At 40.4% G+C, this 16942-nt stretch overlaps 1 protein-coding gene across 1 annotated transcript in view; it reads right to left on the bottom strand.

Moving 5' to 3' along the window:
• Positions 1-16942, bottom strand: part of TRPM6 (transient receptor potential cation channel subfamily M member 6) — a 117583-nt gene that overhangs the window by 76849 nt on the left and 23792 nt on the right. The window contains exons 5-11 of the mRNA XM_015572264.1: positions 14839-15052; positions 9458-9582; positions 6370-6541; positions 4732-4900; positions 3312-3435; positions 1130-1202; positions 908-1008 (exon numbers count right to left, since the gene is read on the bottom strand). Coding sequence (XP_015427750.1) covers positions 908-1008; positions 1130-1202; positions 3312-3435; positions 4732-4900; positions 6370-6541; positions 9458-9582; positions 14839-15052 — 978 coding nt within the window. The remainder of the gene's footprint in view (positions 1-907; positions 1009-1129; positions 1203-3311; positions 3436-4731; positions 4901-6369; positions 6542-9457; positions 9583-14838; positions 15053-16942) is intronic.

Below are 16942 nucleotides of genomic sequence, written 5' to 3'. Positions count from 1 at the left end.
AACCAAGGTCCGATCTGACTCAACCAGTCTAACACTGGTCCTGTTTCACCAACATTATTATTTAGAAATACGGAGGTTTATAAGTAACAGAACAGTAAAAAATGTCAGAAGTACTTGGCTCTTGGGGTTAACAGGAAAAAGAACTACTGTGTGTTTTTTTGACTTTTAGCAGAGTTTTGGTACCACTTGATGTTTTAAACAATATGTATGATTAGTTTGATCCCAAAATAATCTGCCTGTCATATGGTAACAACTATAATTTTTTAAAAATGAAATGTTAACAGTAATAGTAATTATGATTACCACTACAGGTAATTTTTCCTCTGTTTACTATTCTCTGTTTTCATTAATTTCTACTATGAGCAATTATTACAATTTAATGCAAAAAATATATAAAATAAACTTAAAGTTTTAAATCCTATATAATAAAAGCATAGTATGCAATTGTCCCCTCAACTGGAGTTCAACCAGGGGGCGTGCTGGCCTGGGGAAGGGAGGGAGGCCCTGGCACTGGCAGGTGGCCAGGGGAAGGGAGGTAGTACCTGGCTGGCAGCTGGCAGCCAGCAGCTTGCTAGGGACCCTCCTAGTGCACGAATTTCATGCACTGGGCCTCTAGTAACAATATAAAAATCTGCCCATTCAAAAAATAAAAAATCCCTCTGATCTGTGTTTCCCCAAACTTTTTCAGCTTCAATTAGGATGCAGGAGCCAAGGAGGGGGGACAATATTTTCAGGGAGGCAGAGTAGATGAGAGAAATGTTTTTGTGATTCCCAGGCACCTAACTATAGGGATGCTACCCCCACACCCCTCTGAAGCCAATTAATCTCCCCTCCAATTTCCTCTTTCACCCCTACCTAACAAACCAACACAAAATATTTTTCCCAAATAACTTCACTCTCATTATACCTTCCAATGCTGTCCATGTATGAGGATGTGTTTCTTGGCAATGTCCACTCTATTCCAAGCCATTGCCAGATTTAATTGTTCAGATGCTGATAAATTTGTGCCTGGAGTAACAGAAAGGAACAATCATATATTATATTTAAAATGTCAACATATGAAGCACACAGTGTCACTGAATATAAAAACAGGAAGTAAGAAACAGGTGTAACCCTATCAGACACTCACCTTTTAGCAGAGCTGTTAGAATTGCTAGGTCAAGATCTTGCAACTCCTCAGAATCAGCCTCAAATATGATAATCTATAACAGTTGAAAAACAGAAAGCCATACATTTTGAAAACTAGCAAAGAAATGCTTTCAAGAGTACCCACAAAATTCATGCTCAAGCTAATGAATTGAATAAAACAATCTCCATTAATCACTCAGAGTTAAAATATTTACTTATAGAAGAGAAAATGTCTATGTAGGGTAATGGAGAATTGTGGGCATGCATGGGGAAAAAACAACTAAAAGATCCATGTTTCCTAGAGGAAACTTATATAAAAGAACATTACTACATTAATTTACTGTACACGTGCTATAAAGAAAAGAAACTCAGTTCAGTTCCTTGTGTAAAGGAAATCATTCCTCATTTTAAAGGAATACCAAATGAGATCCTTTTGTTCACTTCGCCTTAGAAACTAAACTAAGACTTCTGCTTTTTAATGACAAGTGAATCCTAAAGGATTTGCCATAAAATAAATGAGGCAATTACAATGCACCCAATGAGCAAGTACAGTGGACAGCACAGGCTGCCATCACAATGTCAAAGTGTCCCGTGCATCCCAGCATGCGACTAATGTTTTCAAGACAAATAAGGACATTATTTATTAATATACAAGGTCTCCTGATATTAATGAATGTATCTCAGTCTTTCCAAATGAAAATATATTTTAGACACTGGGGGGTAGGGGAGGCCAGGGGTTTGTCAAGGGCAGGGGGGAAAAGGAGACATATGTAATACTCTTTGTAATACTTTAAGCAATAAAACAATTAAAAATAAAAATAAAAGAAAATATATTTTATATAGTAGAGGGGGCTGTTCAACAAAAGAGCCTAGATTGGCAAGTTCTAGGCCTACATATGCCACTAACTAGTCAAACTTGGGTCAACATCTTCTGACCACTGTATCTGAGGTTGCTCACCCACATAATGAGAGGAACCCTAACCTCCAAGGTCTCATGAAGACAGAAAAACTATGCTTCTACAATTCAGACACTGGTTCCCTCCACCTTACAGTCCCTCTGTGTGCATGAGTAACATCAGACTTCAATTACAAAGGAGCTGAGAGCCTAATTCCTGTAATGTGCAAACCCTTAGTTGCCTTCTCTAGTTCCCTCTTGGTATTATGCCACCGCTCATCGGTAATTTTCCTTGATGACGGGAAGAGGCAAATATAAGTGTGAGCTCTTTAGCATGTCCTTTTCTTAAAAAGTGTATAAAATTTCAACTCAGAGCTCAAGTTTCAACTCTACTACTTCATAACTTCATACTCTGAGTAAATCACTTAATTTCTGTAGGCTTCAGCTCCGTCTGAAACTGAAATAAACAATCACTGCCACATTGAACTCACTTATGGGGCTATTTGAGGTGAAATACATATCTGAAAGCACTCTGCTAATTATAGTCATGGTTGTTACTTTTGTTGTTATTAGAACAACGACAACCCCAGGGCTTTTTCACATATGTTTAGCCATGCTTTGTCTAGCCAGAACTTGTTCAATTGGTTTTTATAAGGCCAGGTGCTAAAAGATGATAAAAATCTTGTATAATTAGACCCAGTCTTCAAATTCTGGAAAGATCACAGTAAATCATAACATATCTGCATATTTACCGTAATTGTCAGCTTCATATTATCCAATCATTGAAAAAAAATTTCATCAAAGTACCCTAAAACACTAAAGTATTTTCCTGAATCTATATTATATTCTCAGCTCATAGCGTTTAGACTCCGTTTTCTATCCCAAAGTATATGGTCACATTTCCCACTGCCAGTGGGTCCTTATGATCTCCTGCAGGATTTACTCAAGATGCCCAATGAAGTCCTCTAGCCCAACAGACTGGGGATCACTTAAGACAGGAAGCTGTTCCTTTAACCACTGAAAAGATGTATGTGCAATTTCCTCTAAATTAGTAACTTTTATGTACTACTGCCATGCTAAGTGCTTTTTCCTAAATTCCTTGGAAATTTGAAACAGGGAGTGCAGGGTTAAGAAGCCAGGTTACTCAACGAAGGGTCAAGTTGTGTAGACTTACATACAAAGTTAAAAGTGAAAAACTCCATACTTTTAAAAATTATAAAAATAAATAGTACAATTGTTAAAAATTAGCATTTTTAAGTTGATTGAGTCATCACTTCATCATACTCACAGAATCCCTGTGTACCATGCACTGCATTAGAATCTGAAAAAGGTGCTTGGTCTGTTTAAGACTGAAGTTGAAAGTGTCCTGAATCATGCAGATGATCTCCTCCTTCACCTGAGGACGGAGGGTCCTGGGAGAAAGAGAAGTGGCTGGGACTTGACACAATGTAGAGAAGGGAACAGTCAGCAACATTAGTACAAGAAAACCAAGCGTCTGCCTGACCTGACCGAGAGGCTTCTATGGACAGTTCTGCCCAGGAAGAAAATGAGCAGGAAGCAAAGAGAGGCAGCGGCACCAGAAATCTGAATTTGAAAATGAGAACAGACTGCTCGGCCATGATCCTGGAAAGACTAAACTTGGGCAAGGTTCTCGAGCTGGTAGATTTCCAGGAGGCCATCAATCTTCAGAAGTTATGGACATAGTATTCTCAAAAGGATCTGAAACTCCAAAAAGTTCAAGAACCGCTCATAGAGGGTGACTTTAGGAAAGGGAAAGGTGTGAAAGGACAAGGAAGAGGGTGGAGGGAGAAAGCAGAGAGCCGAGGGCTGAAAAGGAGATCAACTGTAAGGAAATAATCGTCCGAAAGCAGTTATAGCATAAGCATGAGAGTTTATTAAGTAAATTAGCAGGATCTATATTTTAGTTCATTAGCACTTTATTTACTAAATGTCATGCTTTTGAAATGGGAAAAACCACAGTGGATATAGGGATGGCTAGAGAAAAATCACCTCCTTATTTAAAAGGGGGGAAAGAGCCAGGCCAGCGTTCAGTGGTTGAGCGTCAACCTATGAACGAGGAGGTTACAGTTCAATTTCCAGTCAGGGCACATGCTTGAGTTGTGGCTCAATCCCCAGGGTAGGGCATACAGGAAGCAGCTGATCAATGATTCTCTCTCATCATTGATGTTCCTATCTCTCTCACCTTTCCCTTCCTCTATGAAATTAATAAAAATGTATTTTAAAAATAATAATATAAATAAATAAATAAATAAATGGGGGGAAAGAATTAAAAACTCAAATAAGCACAAAATACATTATATAAATGTCAGAACGTTAATTTCTCCAATTCCTGCTATTTTCTTTGAAGGTGATCTTCTCACAATGGTTTCCTCACTCACTGCAGAATTTTTTAGCCTTAATGGCCATTTGCTGAAGCATCTCCTCCCTCACTCTCCCTGCAAATGCTTTCCCCAGGAGCTGACAAGCCTCACGCGTACCTTAGAGGCAGGTCATTCTTCAGCTCAGGGAAACAGCAACTTGCGTCACTGGAGGGCATTTTAATTGATAAATACAAAAATCACTGAAAAATGAATTCCAGTCTCCACCTCTGCCCTCCAAGGATATCCGGCCCGCATGAGAGCAGAGCTTAAAGAACTAAAATGAAGGGACAGTCACGGCAGTTTCTGAGGTGAGAGCCAACCACTTACCCTTCATCTGCTAAGTGTTTGTGGGTGAAGGCCAGGAGGTCGGCCGCCCTGCCAGTGCCTTCACACACCACCACCGGGTGTTTGTCTTTCACGGTCTCCCACACCGAGAGGATGACATTGGGACCTCCTTCCACCACCAGCCCCACCATGGGCACGCCTTGTCTTGAGCCTATTTCAGATGGCAAACAATACAAAACTGTTACACAGCAACCCTATCTCGGCCGACCAGCCATTCTGATTTCCACACAATTGGAAATGTCACCACAGACATCTGTTACCTGTTCTACCCCCTCTCTCTTTATGACTCAGGCTTGCGAAGTCCAAGATAAGCAGAAGCTTGGACGTTAAATAAACATAGGATCTTCAAGCTTTCTCTGGTTTAAAAAAAAATAGCTAAAGGCTTTCAATAATTTTTTTTTAAATAAATAGTCTTCAAGAAACTTTTAACTTTTTATAGTGGAAAATTTCAAATCTATCTGAAAGAAAGCAGAATAATATAATGGATCCCAATATACCCATCATTCATCTTCAAAAATGATCAACATTTTGCCAATTCAATCAACTTTTAATGGTGGTTATTTCTATGAACAAGATGGAAAGGATAACACTCAAAGACTATTACATTTCAATTTATTACATTTTTCACTGTTTGAATGTCTTATCATGACTGTATACTAGTATTACTTTATTATATTCTTTTTTGAAAATATTAAGTCAACAAAAATTATGAAATAAAGTGCATAGAATGATCCTATTTATATTTTTAGAACCATATACATGGGTATATACAGGATATCCCCAAAAATGTAACACACTTTTACATTTTGAAAATGAAATGCATTTTAATAAACACCGCCTTTATAATTATTCAAAGTGTGTATACATTATTGGGGACACCCAAATACAGTATTTCATCTCTAATTAAAAACTCCTGGAACAGCCATCCCAGGAAAGGGCCGCCTCATCATCAAGGGTTGGATTATGGAGAGATGCCACCTTCTGCTGCCCTGAACAAAAAGTCTCCATTTCTCCAGGCAGCATCCAGCCCCCCCGCCTCCCTGCAAGGATTCCCATCTCTCCACTCAGGGATGCTCACCAAATGTGGCCCTCGCCCATCTCTCCCTCGTGCAGATACTATCAAAATGGCCATCTCAAAGCACCACTGTGAGCGGACACTGCATGGATACCTTCTATGGTTCCTATTTCTAAAAGCTCTGATTTCAACCTCTTCCCTGTCTGAGGCAACCCTACCCACATATGAAATGTCATCTCCCCTGAGTATCAAAGTTCATATCCCCGGTCTTCTCAGTCAGTCTCCTTCCTGCTCTTCAGCCAATCCCATTCCCTCCTTTTTTCCTCCATGCATCCAACCCTAAGGACTCCGGGACGCTATGCTAAAGTCCCCACTCTTCCACAAAGCCTCCCCTGTCTATACTGTCCCCATAAAATACTATATATTTTTTCCTTTCTCCCAACTGTCACGCACAGCTCTGTACCACCGCACATCCTGTCTTCTTCTGGTTGGGGGCTCACACACATTAAGGCAGGGGCTGCCTTGGACCCCTCCACTCTATACAGATGACAGCGGAGCGCCAGCTCCACAGCAGGACCTGTTGGCTGACCCCCTGTGGTACTCACCGCTGTGTATTTTCTGCAGAGAGAGGTACTTTTCCAGGTTCCTCCTGAGCTTCATCTCGTTCCCATACTTGCCCACAGTCCCGTCATCGGACAGGATGAAGTAGGAATGCATGCTGTTGAGTGTGGTGAGCTTGCTGAGGGGGTTCCCCAGGGTCTGGTACAGGCACACCACCTGCAAGGACAAGGGAGGGTCAGACCTCAAGGTCCTTCCCTCAGTTCAGCTGCTCTAAAGGCCTGTCTCTCTGTACTATAGAGGTTCTTGTTGAGATTAAAAAAGCACAACTTGCTACCAAGAACAGGGCTTTTCAAGCTATCTGTGGGGAAGGATCAATATGCGTGTGTTTTAATATTCCAATTTTTTATTGACTGATATGTTCTACTAAATGTGACTAGTATGCAGTTCTGTTCATGAGACTCAACGATGCAAGTTCAGTAACACGGGCACACCCCTCGCTCAGCAAGGTAAGCCCACTGACCATGTGCTTGGATGTCACAGCACTGCCACGTTGCTAAAAATGGTTTTGGGTATTTCTTTTCAATTTCAGTACTTACTTTGCTTCAGAAGAATGGAAAAAGGTTCAAGAATCTGCATCTTTACACAGATTACATCACTGTCCAGAAAATATGCCTTTAGAAGATCTATTCCAGAATAATATTTTGACAGTAATTTTTTTTCTAGTATTCCAAATGAGATGAGGAGTAGCAGACAACCAAATGACAATTCATTCTATATAAAACATCCAGATCTTTAACATTTACTAACTCGTCCTTACACCGTTCCCATTCATCTTTTTCTGAGATGAAAGGAAAGGATTTGGAATTGGAGAGCCCAAACTTAAGTCCAGACTCTTCTAACTAATTCTAGGTAAACCCTACCTCCTTTCTGAGACTGATTTTCTTCATGTATAAATGAAGATGGCAAGAATTTCTACATCAAAGGGTTTCTGTGAGACTTAAAAGAAATAATGAATATAAAAAGCACTATAGCCCTGATCGGTTTGGCTCAGTGGACAAAGCATCGGCCCGGGGACTGAAGGGTCCCAGGTTCAATTCCAGTCAAGGGCATGTACCTTGGTTGCGGGCACATCCCCAGTAGGGGGTGTGCAGGAGGCAGCTGATCAATGTTTGTAACTCTCTATCTCTCTCCCTTCCTCTCTGTAAAAAAATCAATAAAATAAATTTTTTAAAAAAGCACTATAAGCTTTACAAACATTATTCCTAAAAAGTTACCTTTATCATTTCAAAAGGTAACACTAACACCAGAAACAAAGAGCAAATGATTGACAGACTTAATATATATATTTTATTTATGGAATGATCATAAATGATCATAATGGCTGATAATAAAATGTTTTTCTCTATGGAGTGTTCAATCTAATAAATGAAGAAAGAACACTATAATATATATAAGCATTTTGCAACCCTATTGAAATAATGAATGTAGGCAATGACATCATAAAACAAGATATCGTATGTTACCAGGGAAGGACACATCTCCTCCTGTGGTATAAACGTGAACAAATAGAACCTGAATCTGATTATATCTTTGGATCAAACTACCAATTTACAGGAGACAGAGAAACAGACTAAACCCTTCTATAAGAGGTTAAATCTGGAAAGTCCAAATTGTGGGAAACTCTTCAGGACAAATGACCCAGTGTCTTCAACAAATAAATTGACCAAAAAAAAGGAGATGGAGGGGAAAATCTTTATATTAAAGGTTATTTAAAGTGACTCAATTAAACAAATAAGTGACTCAAAGACATATCAACCCATCACAATCAAGGGACCTTTTTTGGATAATGAAATCAAATAACTTAAAAATTATGAAACTATCAGAAACTTGAACACAGACTGGATATTTTATGATATTCAGGAATTATTGTTAATTGTTAGGTATGATCATGGCAATGTAACTTCTATATTTTTAATTGTCCACATATTTTAGAAATACCTATTACAATCTTTACCAATGAAATTATTTAATGTCAGGAATTTGCTTCAAAATAATAGAGGGAGGAGGTGTGGAGTGGATAAGGAAATAGATGAAATAAAATTGACTATCAGTTCATAAGTTGAAGCCAGGAGATGGGAATACAGGAGTTCATTATTCTAATCTATCTACTCTTTAATATATTTAAATTTTCCAAAATGGAGGTTAAAATAAACCATAAGCATATCTATATTCATTGACATAGAAAAATAAAGTTAATTATTTTTTGTGCTAAATAATAGTTATGCTAAACAGTTAAGCTGAAAAACAGATTCACAGTAGTAGGTTTCTATTATTACTTATTTTACATACAAACTTTTTTTTACTATACATATGCACATATATACATATGGAATAATACACACCAAGACATTAATAGGAGTTATCTTTCTTCTTCAGACCTTTTGTAATATCTGAGATTCTTACCAAAAATATCCACTAGTCATAAACCTAATTAGACAAGTCTATTCCTTTTAGAAAAACAAACTAATGGAACCAAAGAATCAATACACAGGAATGAATGAAGCAGAGAATAGTGATAAGAGAAGAGAAGGGCCAAATCATGATGTTACTTATTTCGCTACATGTACGCCACAGCAAGAAGCTTGGCTATTACTCCACGTGAGACCGGATCCACTGAAGGATTTTTCAGAGTAACATGATCTAGTCTATATTTTAGAAGAATCATCCTGGCTACTGTGTTTAGAATAGACTGTAATAACAGACAAGAATGAAAGTAGGGAAGGCTTTTATATTCATCCAGGTGACAGAAAATGGTAGCTTTGGGCCTGCTCAGTAACAGAAGAGGTCAGATTCTGGATATATTTTTAAACTAAAGCTGAGATAATTTACTGAACAATCGGGTTTGAGGCATGAAACAGAGATCATTCCACAATGAGTCCAAGGTTTTTTCCTTGACCAACTGCAGAGATGGGCTTGTCATTTTCAAAGATAGGATAAGGGAGGCAGTAGGAAGTCAGGAGTTGGTTTTGAATATTTACATTCCAGATGTCCATTGGATACACAGATATAGAGCTAAGCTGGCAATCGGATACATGTCCATTTCCTTTTATTGTGAAAGGATCGTCTACTTACATCTTTTCCAATAAGATCCCTCTGGTTCTCAATGACACCCCATGGAGGGATTCCAACTGTCCAGATTTTTCTCAAGCACTGGGAGAAATGTGCTTTCAAGGCTTCCCCAACATGTTTGGACACTCCTATGAACAAGCAGTTTAGAAGTTAAGCTTTAACTCACAAATCAGGAAAAAACACCATGAGTCCCAGAAAAAGACAAACTGTACAAAAGGCCATTTTAGGGAAAGTTGTTGACACAGTGGAATTAGTTTCTGTATCTTGGCTTCCTCTACTCCCTCTTGACACCTCTTATTCCTCTCACTGACCTCTTTACCTGTACAGTGCTCCTCTCCCTATGAGCAGTTTCTGCTCACCACCTCAGTCACGTTATGCCCCCACACTTGTCTGACCAGAATGTCCTGCAAGCCCAGCCCCGAAATCATAAATTCTCTAAGGATTTTTTCTTCTCTAACCTTCTGCAATGTCCCTGTAAAACACTCTTCAGATCGGTCCCGGGCTTCATTGAGGCAAGTTATTTTAATAGTTTTATATACACAAAGATTCCAGAGCTAATCTATAATACTAAAAGCATAATATGCTAATTAGACCAGACACCCTTCCGGATGACCTTCTGGACTAAGCCAGGGCTGCGAGGGAATCCCGGGTCCCAGGTGCCAGAAGGAAGCCGGTGCCGGCAGCCGGGGAAAGGAAGGCCTACTCTTGCATGAATTTCGTGCATTGGGCCTCTAGTACATTAATGTTTGCCCTTCTGGGAGGGAATTTCTATAAACTCCCTACTCCCACACACCTTCAGCCTCTCCTACTATCAACAACCCCCACCAGAGTGATACATTTATTACAATTAATGAACCTACATTGACACATCAAAATCACCCAAAATCCATAGTTGACATAAGAGTTCAGTTTTGGTGTTGCACACTCTATGGTGGGGAACCTTTTTACTGCCAAGGGCCATTTGGATATTTATAACATTATTCAAGAGCCATACCAAATTATCAATTTAAAAATTAGACCGCTAGCCCTAGCTGGTTTGGCTCAGTGGATAAAGCATCAGCCTGTGGACTGAAGGGTCCCAGGTTTGATTCTGGTCAAGGGCACATGCCCAGGTTGTGGGCTTGATGCCCAGTGGGAAGCGTGCAGGAGGCAGCCGACCAGTGATTCTCTCGCATCATTGATGTTTCTATCTCTTTCTCCCTCTCCCTTCCTCTCTGAAATCAATAAAAACATATATTTAAAACAATTAGACTGCTATATTTCTTCCAACATTTAATTAACTCACCCATAATGCTTTGCTAGGGCCAGACCAAATGATTTCAAGGGCTTATACAGCCCGTGGGCCGGACATTCCCCACCTCTGCTCTTTGGGTTTAGACAAACGTATAAATGATATGTAGTCATCATTATAGTGTCACACAGTGTTTTCACTGCCCTAAACATCCTCTTTCCGCCTATGCACTCCAGCCTTCTCCTATCCCCAATCTAACCCCTGGCATCCACTGATCTTTTCACTGTCTTCATAGTTTTTCCAGAATGTCACATAGTTGGAATTACACAGTATATAGCCTCTTGAGATTGGCTTCATCTGACTTTTAATCACAACACCGCATTGCACCACTTATTTATCCTATGTATAGTACTGATTCTGTATATGACATTAGCACAGAAAAAAGATAATAAGCTGCACATTGCATGTACCTAAATCATTTCCTTCCCCTCCAACCCATCTTTATTTATTTTGTTGTTGTTGCTAATCCTCACCTGAAGATATTTTTCCATTGACTTTTAAAGAGAGTGGAAGGGAAGGGGAGAGACAGAAAGAGAGAAACATTGAATAAGAGAGACACATCAATTGGTTGCCTCCCACACAAGTCCCAGGCGGGGCCAGGATGGAGCCTGCAACCGGGGTAAGTGTCCTTGACCAGGAATTGAACCTGAGACCCTTCAGTCCGTGGGCTGACTCTCGATCCACTGAGCCAAACTGGCCAGGGCTCCAACCCATCACTTGCACTTCTCCCAGAGCCATTGTCTAGAATCAGTTCTAGACCACAGACTCACATCAGTATCAACTGTGGAGCCATCCACCACAATAGATACCTGGATTTCATAAATTTGGCATGGGTTACCAGCATTGTGGTGTGGGAGGAGGGGAGTGGTGGTGGTGGTGAATCAGCAACCCACATGTGATCCTAGCACATATTGTTTGTTGAGACTCTGTAGAAGCAGATATGACTATGCCATTCCCTATTTATTCTCCTATTCAAAATCCTTTGAAGGCTCCTGCTATTTGGAGAATAAAATCTCAGCCCATCAGCATGGCACCCAATCTGGCTCCAGTTTCTCTTTCTGTCCCTGCCTCTGCCATATGGCACATCCAGCCGGTGGCCTGATCACCTTTTTCTACATATGCCTTCATCTCCAGCTGTGTGCCTAGCCCAGATCTGACACCTCTATCTAGACTGCCTCTTCTTACTCTCTCACAAGGCTAACACAAAGTGCTATCTATACCCTTCTCCAACCTTCCCAGGTGCCCTCAGTTGGAGCTGGAATTTATCTCTCTTCCTTTTATTCTCAAACACTTTCTTTATATCTCAACAATGATCCTCCCAGCATCAGTTTTTAGTTAGTTGCGTACTATTTGCTTATTGTTACAACCTACCAATCACTAATCCCAGAGCCCATATCTTCCCCATCTTTCACCCACAGCATCTATCCTACTGCTTTATAAGTAGCAGATTCTTAAAGCTTGTGGAATTCAATTTAAGCAAATGTCAAAAATTCACACCAAGTAATGTTCAACTGTAGTTGAGAAGCATCTCAAGCATAGGCGTAAGTTCATAAGCGGAGCTTCTTAAATGTAAATGTGCATAAGAATCGTCTGGGGATGTTGTCGAAATGCAGATCCTGATCCTGCCAGGCTAGGAGGAGCCCAGCAAGCTCCCAGGGGATGCTGATGCTGCTTGAGTAAGTCAAGTCCTAGACGGGAGATGTGGTTGAATCAGATCTGACCCTGATTATTTTGTTTTGTTTTGAGAGAGATCTATTTGTTGCAACTACTTATTTATGTATTCATTGGTTGATTCTTATATGTGCCCTGACCACACATTGAACCCCAAACCTTGGAATATCAGGATGACTAGCCAACTGAATACCAAGCCAGGGGGAACCTAGTTATTGTTTAAGGAAGCTCCAAGTATGTCTCATTTCTCATTTCTTTGTTCATACAAACTATTTCAATAGTTTCCCCACTCATATTTGTGTTCCTTAACTGGTCCTAACCTAAAATGTTGGCGGGGGCGGGGGGGGGAAGCGGGGGTGTTCCAAGTAAAACAAAGTACATAATGCATGATGCAGTTAGTTAGTCTTGCCCAAGTCTACCTTTTTCTGAACTCTGCAAAACTTCCCAACCCACCCCATTTGTACTGGAAATAAAATAAGTACTGTACAACGGACTAAGAACTCAGCCACATTCATTGTCTTCCAAGAACCTGAAACAATAATTATCTCAATAAAATGTACACGAAAAACAACCAGATTACCCATACATGACAAGCCAAATCCCTTGTTTTTATTTTGCTTTGTTTTCAACCATTTGCTTCCTTCATTCCTTTCAGTCAGAAGAAATGATTTGTTAAATCAGCATGTGTTGCTCAATGCCCGGCAGAATTATAGGCCCTGGCCTCTAGCTCACAAACAGGAAGAGGAGCTAATACACAGACTCATTCCATACCTATACAGAAAAGCATAGAATGCTACAAGTGCTATAGGCAGTAAACACTATGGAGATTAAGAGACAAAAGTGAGTTGAGATAGAGAACGCTTCATGAGGATGTTGGCATCCAATGTAGCTCTTAAAGGATGGGCTGAAATTAATAGGCGACAATGGCTAAGACCAATCAAAATTAAAAATCAAGAGAGAAATAAAAGATGAAAAACCATATTGTGATACTGTGATTTATAAGAAATATATTCCTGACACAGAGCTCCTTAAACCCTTGGAAATTCTTAAGTGATGAGAGTGACAAAGGTATGTTAATGAGGTGACTTTTGAACTGCACCAAAGGATGGGGCTGTTTGCCAGGGGAACCAACCAAGCGTTTAGAGGCCTGGAACTTTCAGTTCCACCCCCTGACCTCCAGGGATGGTAGATTAATCCAATCAGCAATGGCCAATGATTCGACCAATCATGCCAATGTGACGAAGTCTCCATATAAACCAAATGGCCAGGGTTTAAAGAGCTTTCAGTGGGTAAACATGTGGAGAAGAGGGGAGGGCATGGAAGCTCTGTGCCCTTCCCACATACCTTGCCCTCTGCATCTCTTCCACCTGGCTATTCCTGAGTTATATTTTTTAATAATAAACTGGTAATCCAGGGAGTAAACTGGTTTCCTAAATTCTGTGATCCACTCTAGCAAATTAATTGAACCAAAGACGTGTGCCTTGGGCACCTCTGATTTACAGCCGGTTGGTCAGAACTATAGGTAACAACCTGGACCTATGCTGGGCATCTGAAGTGGAGACAGCCTTGTGGGTCTGAGCCATTCAGCCGTGGAATCTAGTGCTGTTTCCAGAGAGAGTGTCAGAATTGAGTTGAATTACGGGACACCCAGCTGGTGTCAAAGAATGTGTTGAGAAAGAACCCAGACCTCAGAACTGGTGCCAGAATCATAACGAGTGATTGTTAACAGAGGAGGCTTGTCAAGCGGCAAGTTCTCAACCCTGGCTGCACATTAGACACACTTATGAAGCTCCACCCTGAAAAACTCTAATGGGGGCCAAGTCTGTGCATCTGTATTTTTTAAAGCCCCCAAGGGAGTCTCTAATGTGAAGACAGTTCACAAATACTGAAGCGAAGGAGTAGGGTTAGAGGTTCAGAAGCTACTATATAAAGTCCCTGAATGTCAGATTTCAAGGAATATGAAAGAATCAGTGATGGAGACAGTGAGTGAAATGACAATCATGGAGTTAACTATCTCCCGTGACCAATACACTCCATGCCAATTGCTGCACGCCTCACTGATTTCCACTGCCTTGGAACTTGACCATGGTGAGGTTAGCTCATGTCCATGCCCACCCACCACATACCTGCGTGGATTCTATGTCCTTTTTAACCTCATCATAGTCTGAAACTCATTTTCCTTTTACCAGAAACTCTTACCCAACGTTATATAAAAATAGCGTATTTTAACAACAGTAAAAACACATTCCAGGAAAGGTCTAGGGTTCTGGGTTACTTTGCCAGTCACTATGCTTTTCATCTTTCTCCCTCATGCCACCACATCCCGGGAGCACTGCAGAGTGGACATGAGCTGCCATACTCCTTGATTCACAGTTAGAAAGAGGAATTGAAAAAAGATGTGTAATGAGGGAGTGTCCTTTACCGGTATTAATGCCTTCAGTTATTATCCACGCTCCCGTTGTCTCGGCAGCTTTGACCAGACCCTGGCTGAAGATCTCATTGAGTTTGGAGGGCATCTTGAAGTTCTGGATGCCACCGTGGACAGAGATCACCAGCTTTGGCAATTCCATCTTCCACTCTTTCAACATCAAATGTAACAGGTGATCCATCTTTGTATCATAAGAAGTTCTAATATACTGGGAGATAAGCACATACACATATGTACAAAATAGTGAGAAACACATGCCAGGTAATAATAAACACGTAGAAAGGCAATTAGAATAACCAAAACTTGAAAGGCAGGGTCTGAGATCTCTTCAAAAGTTCATCTTCACATAATGGAAATATTTACTCTGAAAGGAGCCCACACTCCCTTTCAGTTCTTTCTGGGAATTACAAGTCACAGTAGGAAGGCTTCCTCTGGTTTTCAAGGTTGGCCCACCAATGTTCTCAGAAGGTCTCCGGTGAGGCAGAAATACTTCAAAGTGGCAAAAAATCACTACTCCAGCAAACCGGCTTAAAAAGTTTTTAGAGTGGGCAGGAGGTAGGGGGGTAAGAGATCAACCAAAGGACTTGTATGCCTGCATATAACCATAACAAATGGACATAAGACACTGGGGGATAGGGGAGGCTAGGGGACTGTCTAGGGCTGGGGGAGGGGGGAATGGACACATATGTAATACCCTCTGTAATACTTTAAGCATAAATGGTTAGAGCATCCGCCTGCACATGCAAGGGTCATGGGTTTAATCCCCAGCTCTGGTTGGGGCGTATGCAGAAGGCATCCAATCAACGTATCTCTCTCACATCGATGTTTCTCTCTCCCCTCCTCCCGCCCTCCTTCCCTTCCACTCTCTCTAAAAATCAATGAAAAAAATATCCTCTGGTGAGGAGTAACAAAAATAAAACAAAACAATAAAGTTTTTAGAAATAAGTGAAACGGGATTTTTCATAAATGCTATGACTTGTAATTTACTTGACTATTTCACATATTTGCATAATTTAAATTAACACCTAGCTGGAGATGGGGAAGCACTTGGAATTCTTGCCTTCATCATTTTATGCTGCTTATTATTATTTCTCTCCTTTGTTAATATAACAAAGAGAAACTAATAAGCTTTCCAGTTTCCCAGGACGATCTTTTTTTTAAAAAAAAAATAGTTTATTTCAGAGAGGAATGGAGAGGGAGAGAGAGATAGAAACATCAATGATGAGAATCATTGATCGGCTGACTCCTGCATGCCCCCTACTGGGGATTGAACCCACCACCCGGGCATGTGCCCTTGACCAGAATCGAACCCAGAACCTTTCATTAGGCAGGCCACCACTCTATCCATTGAGCCAAACCAGCTAGGGCCACATTTAATTTCTTAGAAATTTTGCATTCTAACCATTTCCTTTATATATAATTATCCCAAAATAAATACTTTTTACAAAAGTGTCATATTTTTGATTAGCCAATGTAACTGAAAGAAAAGATGAGGAAGATCCAAACCAGTGGTAGCCCCAGAATCATTTCGCACTTTGCCCAAGGTTACAGTGTATGACTGGCTTTCTTTTTCCAGCAGAAGCAGCCACATACGGACCACTAAAATCATATTAAGACAAGTTGCCTTCCTCAAGCATAAGCCAACCAGCAGCAAGAATAAGTCAGATTTACAAGAAGAAAGCAAGGCAATAAAAAACATAAATTAGCCTGGCTGGTGTGGCTCAGTGTTTGAACATCAACCCATGAACAAGGAGGTCACAGTTCAATTCCCTGTCAGGGCTCATGCCCGAGTTGTGGGCTTGATCCCTAGTAGGGAGCATGCAGGAGGCAGCCGATTAATGATTCTCTCTCATCATTGATGTTTCTCTCTCTCTCCCTCTGAAATTAATAAAAATATATTTTTAAAAAATATAGGATATATTTTATCCATGAACACTTAAATTTACCACTTATATAGGTATAGCCGTCTTTTATTTACATTTGATTTATCCTTACTACTATAAAGGTATGATTTCATCATAGTGCATATGAGCAGCAACTAATTATGCTTATTTTCTACTAGAAGCCCGGTGCACAAAATTCATGCATGGCTGGGGGC

This window comes from Myotis davidii, unplaced genomic scaffold, assembly GCF_000327345.1.
Source record: "Myotis davidii unplaced genomic scaffold, ASM32734v1 scaffold228, whole genome shotgun sequence".
Taxonomy (NCBI): Eukaryota; Metazoa; Chordata; class Mammalia; order Chiroptera; family Vespertilionidae; genus Myotis; species Myotis davidii.
The sequence above is the reverse complement of the archived record's forward strand: the minus strand, read 5'-3'. Positions and strand labels throughout refer to the sequence as shown.